Raw genomic sequence first — 13,310 nt, 5'->3', positions numbered from 1 at the left:
TTCCCTTTATCGGCATTTTTTCTTCCTCGAACCATCACGATTTTGCTTTCTGGAGTCCCACCGGGCGTGCCAAAATGTGTTGGTGGAATGTCCAACACCTACACACAGGGGCACAACGCCCATGGTCGAGGTTGCGCGGGCATGCCAGAGCCTTTGACGTAGGCCCAAACAGAACTAGAAACTGCCTGTCTGGGCTTCTAACCAAGACGAAACGGTCCGTTCTACCTTCTGACTGGGACAAAACGGCCTGATCTGACTTCTAACCAGGATGAGAAGGGGATCCTTCCGTGCCTGAGTAGCTCTAAGGTCTTTTGGGTAAAAGCAAATCGCGATGGACAAAGCAAAGGAAGAAGATTAAAGATCAAATTGCTTACTTGCAGTCAATATCCGATTGGAGTCATTACAACTTGCGAGATCCGACATTGATGAGATTTACAACTTGACGTTTACAGTACAACTACTTTAACGGCCTGTTCTAAGATGAAACGGCCCGTTTACAGTACAATTGTTCCACGACCAAATCGCATAATCTCACAAAAACGAATTTGATGAAGCTTCACAACTCTGACAACCATGGATTGATGGAGCTTGCAACTTGATGTTAAAGGTCGCCTTCTGAAACATGGGCCAAAAGACAAGATTGTTGGAGTCGTTCTCTAAGCATCTCTCAAAAAGGGTCTTGACGAAGCTTCCACAATTCTGCCAGCCACGGACTGATGAAGTTCGCAACTCGATGATGATGGTTGTCTTCTGAAACACGAGCCAAAAGGCATGGGTGTTGGAGTTATTCTCTAAGCAAGACATACATGAATGCCCCTTGAAACACAAGTCAATGAGGCATTGGGGGCTGGAACCCAACTCTAGCAAAAATTACAGAGAAGGATGAAAGATTACATCCTGAAAGATAAAAAGGAAAAGATAAAATAAAGATAAAAACTAGAATGTTTTGTTGATCCGTTGGGTGATGTCTCTTCTTTTTGCTTGGCTTTGTCTTATATTAAAGATACTCACTTGGTAACTCCCATAACCGACACTTCCACCTGCTTCCTTGTATTGGGGCCACTTTCACTCCAAAGTGCTTATCTCCTGTGCCATGTGGCCTTGTGGGGTTTGTAATCTCCAACCATCTATAGTCATGGCGGGTCCCACCTCTCCACTTTGTTAAATCAAATTTAAAATGGTAACTCTCTAATGGCAGCGTACAATACACGGCCTTATGGCACGTATAACTGAATCCCAATTTGTGAAATTGGGGTGCAAACAGTAATAATCAAGAAGCGGAAACCGTTTCTCATCTAGATCTAATTCTTCTTCAGACAGTTGATGGTACTTGCTTATCTCTATAGAACTTCTGGGCTTCAGCTGCAATCAACAGAAAGAAATGATGTTCTTTCATGCAATTTCTTCATGAACAGTTGGAGAATTGTTACCAAAATCCTGAACAAACACCTCTGAAAGGTTCTCTATTCTCTAGAATACCTTGTTTTGTATGGGTTTCATCTTCTGAGTGAAAGATCTGTAATTCAGCATTGAATTCTTCAATTTCTGAAGTTTCATTCTGATATTAATAACTTCATATATATATTTGATTTCCAACCCCCTCCTCTTCTAAGAAGAGTCTTAATCCTACTTCTACACATTTAGAGCAAACTGTCATGACTAGTTAATCTAGAAACTCCTGAGGAGTAATGACATATCTCAAAAGTGCATTGGAAATAGAAAAATGCCACTATTTTACATATATCATGTGAGAGCATTTTTCACCTATGCTCATTCAAATTATAAAGTGAAGCTAAAAAGCTGTTTGGATGGTGATCTGTATCTCATTTAAAAGGTTAACTTCTTCAGAATATTTAAACCCAGAAGCTCCTCTATGACTGGACTCTGGATTTTGACATGCATTCCCTTTCTCCAAGGTCTGCAGAAGTTGCTGTTGACAATGGATACTTCGAATAAGCAACTGGTATGGAGTTAACCCATTTGTTGTCTTGTTTCATCAAGCTTGTGTCAACTCTCCTATACCATTACTGGGAAAACTTTGACCCCCTAAACCTGAATCCTCTTTGTGATCATTAAACCGTGAAAAAGTTCAGAGAAGCCATGGGAATGTGGCACAGAAACAACAACAACAACAAACTCAGCCTTATCCCAACTTAATGGGGTCAGTCACATGGATCCAAACAAAATCAAGTAGTGATTAAACAAAAAAGGGGAGTGAAGAGATGGGAAAAGAGGGATGGGGAATGAGATGAAACAAAAAAGATGGAAGTAAGAGGAAAGAGACAGCCCAGCAAGTTAGGACAAACTCAGCTAAATGGGGTCTGTCACATGGATCCTTGCCCTCCAATAGGCTCTATCCGAGGTCATACTTGTAACAAGATCTAAACTATGCATGTCCCTCCTCACAATTTCTCCTTACATGGTCAACTCTTTCAATCGGAATCATATCACTCCTTCTTACTGGGGCATCCCTAGGCCTTTTTTGAATATGACCATACCATCCAAATGATTCTCTCAGAGTGTGAGGTGGCAGAGAATTGACTCTAATTATGTTTTGAGTGTATGAAAGCATATATTCCTTGTTTTTAGCTTTACATTGCCTTCACAAATTTCTCTTGATGTATACTGCAACTCTGAAATTTTGTAATATCACCTCATGGCTATAATTTTTCAGACATTCAGTTAGAATTCATGAATTTGATCCCTGGCACCATCAGAAAGACTAAGCTGTTATGAAGTACTTCAAAAGAGATCCGTTCTGCTGAGAAAGTGTAGCAGTAGCAGCAAACCAAGCTTAACCCATGAGCAGCACCATTACTGCATTACAGATCTGTGGAGGATAGCTCACATGAGCCTGCAGAAAAGAAGTAAATTGGAGCTTGCAAGCTTCAAAAAGACAGCTAATGTGCCATGGCTGAGGATCTCTTGCATAAAAAAATAACCTTATCTACCCAAAATGTGAAAAAATAATAATGTTAACATAGAAGAAGATATGTAATGGTGGTGTTTGGTTGTAGTACACAGAGATTCCTCATGTTATAAGAATAAAATGGTCAATAAGTAGCGAAGCAGCCTCTAGAAAGCGCTGCCAAAAACAACAACTTGATTCGATTTAACCAGGAAGAAAATTTCTCTGAGCCTTATTTGAGTCCAAGGGCAAGCATTTTGTGTGGTGAGCATCTTATTCAATTGCGGGTAATTGTTTCTTCACGATTGTACCTCTCCCATCTCTCTACAAATCAGGGTCAATCAGGGTCAACCCGGGTTCCGGGTAAATTGAGCCGAGCCGGTCCGTGCTAAGGAAAACCCTAGCAGGGTCAGGCTGTGTTGAGGGGTAGAGGGTTTGTTAGGCCCTGCCAGGGTTGGGCTGGGCTTGGGCTGACCTTAAGATCCCTATGGTTGGGTTGGACTGGGATTTTAACAAGCCCGGCCCGTTGGCACCCTACTCAGATATGGTTCTAGGTATCGTTTGGTATCAGCCAATACATATGAGTTTGAATCGACATTGGTACCGATATCAATTTGATATAGATCTAGACCCAATACGAGTCACTGGCATGTGTATGAATTCCCAAAAATACCCTTAGTTCAAAAGGTATGGTATTTGTATATTTGAGGGAAGAATCGTCTAATACACCGTATCGGTTCTATTACCGTAATTACTGATACCAAACCAAAAACGATACTTAAAACCGTGGGCTAAGCCCTCATCGTAGCTATTAGTGGTGCAACCATGGTGGGCTGGGCCTAGATCTCCTTAACTTAGCCTAGGCCTAGCCCCCGTTCAACTTAAGGTTGGGCTGGGATATCTCAACCCAGACCTAGCCCTGTCGGGCTTAGCCCAACCCAACCAGACCTTGATTGAACCTGATTGGGCTATATCGGGCCGAGTTGGCATTGGTTGACTCTAGCAACCCTTTATGTATATATCCCCATTATATATTTATATTTGTTTATATATATCATAGAAAAATATTGTTGTAATGAAAGTTGGTGAAAAAAAAGTTGTAACCTTACATTTAAGCACACCACCCATGTGGTGTAAACAAACGGGCAGCACCAAGGGGGTGCAAGATTGGGTATCATACAAGAGGGACACAATGTGCGCTAGCTTATGGTACACCAACGGTGTGCCCAACCTCTTCTCTATTTATATTTATAGATATAGGGTTGGGCCAAGCTGAGCGAGGCTTAGAATAAGGCCTCAGCCAAGCCCGGCTTGACCCTACCCAAGGTCTCGAAATCTTAGTCTCGGCTCAGCACGTGGGCAAAGCCCAACCCAGGCCCTATTGGGCTCAATGTAAATCAAAAACCTAATTTGTTTCGATTCGATTTTAAATAGTCGATTTGGTTCAATTCAAATATATGGCTTTCAATCTAAAACCGAATTGAACCAAATGAAATTTAACTTTTAAAAGCCAAAATCAAAACAAAATTTTCTTATTCAATTTAAACCGAAGATTTCGGTTTACGGTTCAAACAATCACGCATCTTTGTTGCTTTTTGTGCAATTATATATTGTGAATTTCTTTATTGGGTAGCGCAAAAATGATTGAAAGATACTAGATTTGACATTGAGAAACTGTATCTACTGATCTACATAATCTTGTAATTTTCTTGTCAATTTATTTATTTCAGCAAGTTATTTCTTCTTAAACAGAATTTTGAAGACTATGTATGAACTACGCATAGAATGAAACAGAAGAGAAAAACAGAATAGAAATCGAATAAAAATTGAACAAATGCGGTTCGAATTCGATTATAAGTATTGTATTCTGAGCAACTGAAATTGAACCCAAAAAAAAAAACCGAACCAATTAATATAGTATCACGGGTCACTATTATAGGAATCGAATAAAAGTGAACAATGCGAATCGTTATCGTCTCCTGTTCCCTGCCCGAACAGGATCATCCAGTCCCTTCATAGGGGGTGTGAAATGATGACCCAACCCTATACCCAAACACATTGCCCGAGGGAGTTTAAGTCGTCATTTCACACTCCCTATGAGGGGACTGGACGGTCCTATTCAGGCAGGAAACAGGACAGGATAAAAATTCATCAGCGGTTTGATTCCGAGTATACGTATTATATTCTGATCAATCGAAACTGAACCAAAACCAAACCAATAGACACGGTATCACGGGTCACCGTTAGGTGCAAGTGTCAACTAGGAAGTGGAAGTTACTATGAAGGACCTCAGCTACCGTTCCTCTCTGTTCTCAGTCCAGAACTGGCTTGGGTGAAAATTTTCGAGTAGCTCAGTGATCACGGAAACCCTAGGCACCAGGTGGTGACCCCATCAAAATCGAAATCCGGCAAGGAAATCATAGCGAACGAAGATGAACACAGATATCACAGCTTCGGAGAAACCCCAGTATCCAGTGATCGATCGAAACCCTCCGTTCACGAAGACAGTAGCCAATTTCAACACTCTTGATTACCTTCGCTTTGTTACCATCACCGGAGTCTCCGTCACTGTTGGATACCTATCTGGTTGTACTCTCCCTCTGTCCTTCTTTCTTTTTCTGTGAATTGTCTTTGTATAGATTCCGGGATTTCAGGTTTCTTACAGTTTCTCCAATGGCAATTGTTTTTGCAGGAATCAAGCCCAACATTAGAGGCCCTTCCATGGTCACTGGAGGTCTGATCGGTCTTATGGGCGGCTTTATGTACGCGTACCAGAACTCTGCCGGGAGGCTCATGGGTTTTTTCCCTAACGACGATGAGGTAGCCCGGTACAAGAAATAGGAATAATTTTTAGGATCCTTAATTTGATTTTAGAAGAACGAAAGAAACAATGAACATTTTTGGGTTTCATTTCCTGTGTGTGACATTTGGATTTATCCATAATCAAATTGTTCTCCCATGTTGGCTGTGTTGTTGAGGTTGATTTCGTGCTATTTGCCATTAACCTCTGCGCAGATCCTCCGTTCTATTGGACTGTCTAATAACTTCTGTGTGCTTTCATTGATCTTTGACAAGCGTACAGTTATCATGTACTGAGATATAATACTGAACTACATCTATATGTTCTCAATGTTTTTGTTACCTTTAATGGAGCCCTCAATTTATTTGTTTTTTCCTTTATTCTATGTTTATCCTTTTTCACTCTAAGGTGCTTTTGCTATTCATTCATCCTGATTAAAGGAAACTGAATGGTTGTTTTGAAATATATGGAAGAAGGAGACAAAATGGAATTAGAAGGATAACTTCTTCAGGATATTTGAACCCCAGAAGCTCCTCTGTGTCTGGACTCTGGACTTTGACATGCATTCCTTTTCTCCATGGTCTGCAGAAGTTACTGTTGACAATGGATAATTCGAATCAGCGAGTGGTATGGAGTTAGTCCATTTGGTTTCACCAAGCTTTCACTCTTAAGGTGCTTTTGCTTTCACCAAGCTTGTGTTGTTTTGTTTCATCAAGCTTTTGTTGACTCTCCTATACCATTACTAGGAAAACTTTGACCCCCGAAATCACAATCCTCTTTGTGATCATTAAACCGTGAAAAAGTGCAGAAAAGCCATGGGAATGTGGCAGAGAATTGACTCTAATTATGTATGAGTGTATGAAAGCATACATTCCTCTTTTTTTTAGCCTTACATTGCATTCACAATTTTTTCTTGATGTACACAGCAACCAACTCTGAAATTCAAAATCTGGAATATCACCTCATGGCTATAATTTTTCAGACTTTCAGTTGGAATTCATGAATTTGATCCCTGTGCATTATCAGAAAAACTGAGCTGTTATCAAGTACTTCAAAAGGGATCTGTTCTGCTATATTCAGGGAGAATTGGGGATTCTTTGATATTCTTGATTCTTATTTTGTATGGTTGATACCATTAATCTTGTATACATGTGATTGAGAAAGGGGGTGGGGGGATAGCCAGGTGGCAGTGTTATTGTTGCAGTCCTATGTTGTTGGTTGGTATATTGAACCAGAGTTAATTTTCTCTTTTCTGAAAGGGAATAGATCTAGAATTTCCTTATAAAAGGATTGCTTGGAAGTTTGGATACCAGAGATTACTCATAAATTGAACCTTAAGAGCCACACAGTGGTGTAGTTGTGCCTGATACCTAGTCTTAGAATTAACAATTGTCTTGATAGTTCCTACATCCTTTAGGAATTAGAGCCTTGGTTTTCCTTCATCGTTTCTATAGTTGATTGGTTGCAACCTACCAGACATGCTGAGGTGATAAATTGAGTCATTAATAGTTGAAACTAGGTTTATTCTCCTTTCCATGGGAAAGAAGTTCCATTTTAAGGCACAAAGAAGTTAGATTTCTTATAAGCATACTATGTTAGAATGTACTTTTTGATTGGTTCATTTGCAGTACAGCTTGTGAGAAGCTAAAGCAGAACCCCTCCTCCCTCGGCAGGTATTGTTAGCTCATGAAGGTGTTCTTGGTGGAAGATGGTATAGGAATGCATAAAGATGATACTTCTACTACAACTGATACCCAATGTGGGTTTGGATATGCACTGGTTTGCCGGGTTTAGGCTTGTAGAAAACTTAGTTAAACTGTAATGTCATCCTCCTATGTTCACCAATTCAGTCAAAAGAAGGATCAAGGCCCAAAGTTTATTTGGGATGAGAAGTCCCCAACCAACTTGAGAAAGTGTAGCAGTAGTAGCAAACCAAGCTAACCCATGAGCAGCACCATTACAGATCTGCGGAGGATAGCTCACCTGAGCCTGCAGAAAAGAAGTAAACTGGAGCTTGCAAGCTTCGAAGAGGTGGCCAATGTGCCATGGCTGAGGATCTCTTGCATAAAAAGCATTTGCACTCTTGCATAACCCTTGAAATCACGACAGTATGTCTCATTTCAGAAGCCTAGATAACATCCTCATTAAACACATGCTTCAGCCCTTTTAGAATACACCTTAGGGAAAAGTTCAGTTCTACAAATAAGAACATTGCCATGATTGTCACAGGTAAGTCTTTGACTTCCCTATCCTTCTCCAATAGCCTTTCAAATAAACTGAAGGATGGTAAACTCAAGAAAAGTATCTTGAGAGAGAATTATCCAATCAAATGGCTTTAAAAAGAACTGTACCCATTGCACGAATCTTCAAGGAATTGAAGAGAGAATCAAGTGGGAACCAAATCAAATGGGTTGTGCAAAATGGCAGTCAAAGAATAGAGGATCTAGGGGATTGATCACAACCAATGGTGCAAATTGGCTCAATCACTTAATATAGTTGAGACAACTCCTCTCCTCTGAGTTTGTATATAAACTTCGACTACTCGGAATCTAAGGTTGTATTTTGCAGTGTTAGTTATATGTATAAATTGGGATAAGGCACGATTCCTCTCCAGTCACTTGAAAGTACTAGGGAATCAAAACAAGCTGCAAGGGTCCAGCGGATCCCATACCCCACCCCCACCCACACCCACACCCACCACTGCCCCTTTGTTTCACCAATGCTTTCAAGTGATTGGAGAGGATTTATGGCTGTATCTCACACCCTCTCTTTCTCCCTTTTTGGGGGCGCTGGGCCTGGCGCCTGGGGGAGTGGGGAGGGGGTTTGTTCTTAAAGAAAATTCTGCTTTTTTAGTACAAGCCCAATTAAACATCAGGTTAAAATTTAGGATAAATTACATGTCATCCCGTGATTTTTAAACGAAACTCAGATCACCCCTTGATTTTTTTAAAAACTCAAATCACCCCCTCTATAGTAATGGTGTTAGTCTGCTGTTAATTATTGGTGTGAAAGAACTATTTTACCTTTGTACTAAAATATTAGAATTAAATTTACAATACTACATTTCTTCCATCTTCAACATTGGTCAAGGGTAGTTTAGAGATGTAAATTTATTTAACTGGTTGACATCATCACTTAACAACATAAAACTAACGATAGGGACTAATTTGTCATATTAGGGTCTAAATCAGGGGGTGATCTGAGTTTCGTTTGAAAACCAGAGGGTGACGTGTAATTTACCCAAATGTAAAGCACTCCCACGGGCACATCACATCCTTCTCCTTTGGTATGAGCTGAAGCAATTGATCGGTTGCTTGGTCGGAACTCGTCCACACCTCTACTGAATCCTTGTAGCTTAAGCAATTCATGGAAGGTTTCTACTTTCTACCCCAAAAAAAAAGAATTCATGGAAGGTATATCGAGGATGACTAAGGTTTCAGTAGAAAGAATGGGACAATTAGAATCACAGTCAGAGGAGTGAAAGAAGAAGGGAGACAAGTGGAGATTAGAAATCCACTTGGCTACATTCTGTAAAATGGTGATAATATGGATGAGCATGCTCTCAAAGTGAGTCATCATTTAAAAACTTCAAATTCCCTAAAATAAATGCCACAAGGTTTTTCTTTCTTGATTACTGAAGATACAAAATATATCAACCAAGCAGGCAATTTTGATTTATATGTAACCGATCAAGGAACACCCTCCACATAAAAAATTTAAAGTTTTAACATGAAATTTGGAAATAAAATGAGGAGGCAATGGATTAGAAAGAAGGACTGAGTTTCCCTCCAACCACGGTGAATGAGATCCCGTTCGCCACAGGACAGGAGAGTGCGAGAAAAGGTATCAGGAGGGTGTTTTGGAATATATCAAAATGAATTACATCTGAATTCATGTCACTGTTCCTTAACAGGGTTATAGACAAGGGTGTCAAATTTCAGCCTGAGCCGGCTGACCAATTCAACCTGATCGAACTGAACCCTTTGAGTCATTTCGGTCTAGGTTTTAATGAAATGGTGCAAGTCAAACCGACCGAAATGGATTGACCAAGACGATAGAAGATCGAACCAAACGTGATAAAAAAAAAATATTGAAGATCCGAAAAGAAATAAAAAATAAGTTTAAGTAGTTTTCGACATATATTTGAAAAATTGAAACCAAACCAATAACAACCCGATAACAGTCCAATAAAATCGAGCTGAACCAGATCAAAACCAGCTGAAACGAACTTCGGTTTAATGGTTAGGTTTCACTCTGGCCTATTATACGAACTGGTTCAGCCAGACCGAAACAAGACTGAACCGACCAGATTGACACCCCTTCCACTGTATAGAGGAGATAAGACTCTTGTCTGAACGGAGGTTCCATATTTGAACATTCCTGACCGTTTGTCTTTGCTTACGCGCCAAAACCTAAGCCGCAAAACTAGAGTTACAGTGTTGATTCTCTAATCTCTAACGAAGCAGCGACGAAGATCAGATTGTCTTCAGTCGACAACGAGCCTATCTTCGCTGAAAAACCTAATTACACCTGACACTGTAGCATGGAGACCTTACTCTCCTCGTCTGTTCTCGTATTCGGAAGCTCGAAGAACCATCCCGCCTCACAAATATCAGCGAATCGTAACCCTACTATCCCAAATACCCTTCACAGGAACAGGAATAAGCTTTTGATTTCAACCCGCAAGTTTCAATCTAGGGTTCAGGCCACTGGTGACTTCTCTGCTGCCGCCGTAGATACGGCTCAGGTGGAGCTCAGCTGGCAAATTGTCGTTGGAACTATAGGTTTCTCGAATTTTCCCTCTCTTTTTGGTCTCCCCTTCTGATTATTTGGTTTTCCTTCAACTTATTCTTTTCCGACTTGAGGGGATCTTCTTGTGGATATCTAAATTATGGATTTTCTTAGTTTGATCTGCTTTCTGTTTTGTTTTATTATTATTAACTTTGTTTTCCTCAATCTGTTTTAAATTGTTCAGCTGGAGTTACTCCTTTTGTGGTCGCAGGAATTGAGTTCAGCAAACGGATTGTAAGTTCTATTTAGGCTTGTTTTGATACTAATTCCTAGTTCATGTGGAGCTAGACTAAATTGTAGGCTACCCATTAAGAAATAAACTGTGGACCTTCTCATCATTATCATCATCTTATTTGGTGTTCCTATGTACTCCTGTATAATTGTGATGTGTAAACTGATGAAGATGTTCACTTGGATTTAGATTCTAAGTTGCAACATTGGTAACTCATTCTTGTAGGGAAACCAGATTTGGTGAGACTCTTATTGGAAACTGATAAAAATGAAAAAAATTTACATATGGACATTGACAACACAGAGTATCATTTTCAAGACTGCATTACTAGCCTAAGGGAACTTAAAAGGATTCAAAACAAACTCATTGAAAGAAGCTTGAAAAAAGCCATGAAGATAGTTACACTACATTTGTGGGGTTTATCCATCCAACTATAGTCTCCAAGTAGGCAAAGATATATACTGGTAACTCTCAATGGAAACTTTCTTTTATTCCCCCTTCAACAACTTGTACTACAATTAAGCTATCAAATGAAGTGAAAAGACATTCTAAATTGAATTTCTTTGTTATTCTGATCCCATGTGCGATAACCTATAATTTCACCGAGTAAGTGGCCTTGCAGGAATTTTTCCTGTGTAAGCAACTTTAGCAAACCATCCTAGAAGATGGACCTCTTTCTAGCTGACTATCAGCCTTAACAGAATGCCGTGCTTGTGCTCTTTTTTAACAATGCATGCTGGACTGATGAAATGTAAGGCAAGCTTGGTTTATATGTGCTTTCAAATGACTTGCAAATGAACTGATAAACCATATTGCCTAGATAGCCAAGTTAGAACTTAACAAGAGGATGGATAAAAGGTTGGGATTTAGGTTACTAGAACTTAAATGAAAAATAGAATTCAAATTGATGGTCAGGGATGCCATTCAAAATAGAAATAGAATAGGGGTTAGACAGTTTGAGGACTTACATAACTGGATCCTATTAGCATTATGAAGCTTGTCCTGTTGATTTTCTAATTTGTGGTTGCCTAACTGTTTTCTTGTTAACTATTGGTACAATGGTTTGACATTAACAAGAGCCATTGACATTACACAGCATTTTTTGGATTTTACTGTAGGTAGCACAGAGAAGATGTCAGGTTTGTGGAGGTTCAGGACTTGTTCTGAGAGACAAATACTACTTCCGCTGCCCTGGCTGTGGTATGTGGCAAAAATCCTCTCCTTATTTCATCCCAAGTTCTAGCACCACAAAGTTAGATAATGTTTATACCCCCCACCCCCACCCCCAACATCTTTTTTCCCTGATTGACCAGCATTTGTGTTATGGTTAATTGTTACACCAGGTGGATTTCTCCCATGGCAGTCATGGAGAAGATTCTTTTCAGGTTAAATTCCTCCTAATGTTATCCACCAAAATGGAGGGAAGGTGGAACTGCTCCTCTTAAGGTCAGTAGTCTAATCTTTAGCTTATGAGTTTATAAACTCAGATACCTCCATTGGAACTTCACTATATGCTAATTGAGCATCTATAATGCTTCATGTAATGGCTTAGATGAGAATCATGCTTTCTTTTGAATTAGTAAGAATATGGTAATAGATATGCTACAAGAATCATGCAGCAAACAGATTTTGGATTATCCAGAAATTTTTCATGAAGGAGCTTAGCTGAAACATGGAGAAGATAGGCTTTCCTATAAATTCATATGAATTCATGAGCATGTATTTTGATTTGTTTTGTTAGGGATAGTACTGCACTTATAACTGCCACTTTCCTCTGCGGAGATGGTTTCTGCATGTTTATCTCATCCATATGTGTTTTGAGTTAAAATAATACCGCAAGCGTACGGGTCAATCGTAGCTACGGGTCGAACACGAGGAGATATACGCCACTCTATTTAATTAACTTAAAAGTAATGCAAAGTGGATCAAATTAAAATGTTAAATTAAACTAATTAAACTAATGAAAATTAATGCATCCTAACTCATAAGCATCTAACAAAATTAAGGGATCAAATTGGCGTCCTAACGCATGAGCATCTAACCTATCAAACTAAAGCGAATTGAAAGGAATAATAAAAACGCAGCCACACTTCATAATCACATAAAAAGAAATAAGGGAATAAAAGTGCATCCACATACCACAACCATATAAAAAAAATAAAAGAAATAGAGGGAGAAGAAGAAAAAGATAGAGAGAGATAGAGGAAAGGGAGAATGAGATTAAGGGTTTAGAGAATGAGATACTTTGATGTGCTTGAATACTTGAATAAACTCACCATGGCTTCCTCTTCTAAATCTCCATGTCTTGTCATCAACATAGGAACTTAGACTAGGAAGCTTTAAACTAAAACTATTACAACCATTAAACTAGACTTATGAAATCAAAACTAAGAACTTGAAATCAAAACTAAGAACTTAAGCCAAAAATAGGAAAAGAAGAGAAAATTTCACTAAGTGAATGAAATAAAAATTACACTAAAAAACTGAATTAAAATTGAACTAGAAACTAACTAAAAACTGAACTAAAACTACTAACTTCTTACAACCCAAAGGGCAAGGGGTATTTATAGGGGGAAGAG

The 13,310-nt window shown here is 39.3% G+C and overlaps 2 protein-coding genes and 1 long non-coding RNA gene across 3 annotated transcripts; 2 read left to right on the top strand and 1 right to left on the bottom strand.

Moving 5' to 3' along the window:
• The first annotated feature begins 5,255 nt into the window (after nt 1-5,255).
• On the top strand, nt 5,256-6,049 carry LOC122641359. Its single transcript, XM_043834571.1, has 2 exons — nt 5,256-5,494; nt 5,601-6,049. Exons 1-2 carry the CDS (start codon nt 5,341-5,343, stop codon nt 5,747-5,749), a joined length of 303 nt encoding a protein of 100 aa, XP_043690506.1. The 5' UTR covers nt 5,256-5,340; the 3' UTR covers nt 5,750-6,049.
• Nucleotides 6,050-6,620: 571 nt separating this feature from the next.
• LOC122641594 lies at nt 6,621-13,014 on the bottom strand. Its single transcript, XR_006329932.1, has 3 exons — nt 13,004-13,014; nt 7,614-7,729; nt 6,621-7,177 (listed from the first exon to the last, which is right to left on the bottom strand). It is a non-coding gene; the product is annotated as an uncharacterized LOC122641594 (long non-coding RNA).
• Nucleotides 10,174-12,277, top strand: LOC122641593. The gene is made up of 4 exons (XM_043834877.1): nt 10,174-10,492; nt 10,684-10,733; nt 11,850-11,931; nt 12,075-12,277. Exons 1-4 carry the CDS (start codon nt 10,252-10,254, stop codon nt 12,119-12,121), a joined length of 420 nt encoding a protein of 139 aa, XP_043690812.1. The 5' UTR covers nt 10,174-10,251; the 3' UTR covers nt 12,122-12,277.
• Nucleotides 13,015-13,310: the final 296 nt, after the last annotated feature.

This window comes from Telopea speciosissima, chromosome 10 (genome assembly GCF_018873765.1).
Source record: "Telopea speciosissima isolate NSW1024214 ecotype Mountain lineage chromosome 10, Tspe_v1, whole genome shotgun sequence".
NCBI lineage: Eukaryota > Viridiplantae > Streptophyta > Magnoliopsida > Proteales > Proteaceae > Telopea > Telopea speciosissima.
This window is presented reverse-complemented; position numbering and strand designations above follow the sequence as displayed.

Excerpts from the sequence above, each read along its gene's own strand:
- LOC122641359 (XM_043834571.1), top strand. The coding sequence starts at position 5,341 with ATGAACACAGATATCACAGCTTCGGAGAAACCCCAGTATCCAGTGATC. Across the intron at positions 5,495-5,600 it reads CACTGTTGGATACCTATCTG|GAATCAAGCCCAACATTAGA; the intron begins GTTGTACTCTCC and ends TTGTTTTTGCAG.
- LOC122641593 (XM_043834877.1), top strand. The coding sequence starts at position 10,252 with ATGGAGACCTTACTCTCCTCGTCTGTTCTCGTATTCGGAAGCTCGAAG. Across the intron at positions 10,493-10,683 it reads AATTGTCGTTGGAACTATAG|CTGGAGTTACTCCTTTTGTG; the intron begins GTTTCTCGAATT and ends TAAATTGTTCAG. Across the intron at positions 10,734-11,849 it reads TTGAGTTCAGCAAACGGATT|GTAGCACAGAGAAGATGTCA; the intron begins GTAAGTTCTATT and ends ATTTTACTGTAG.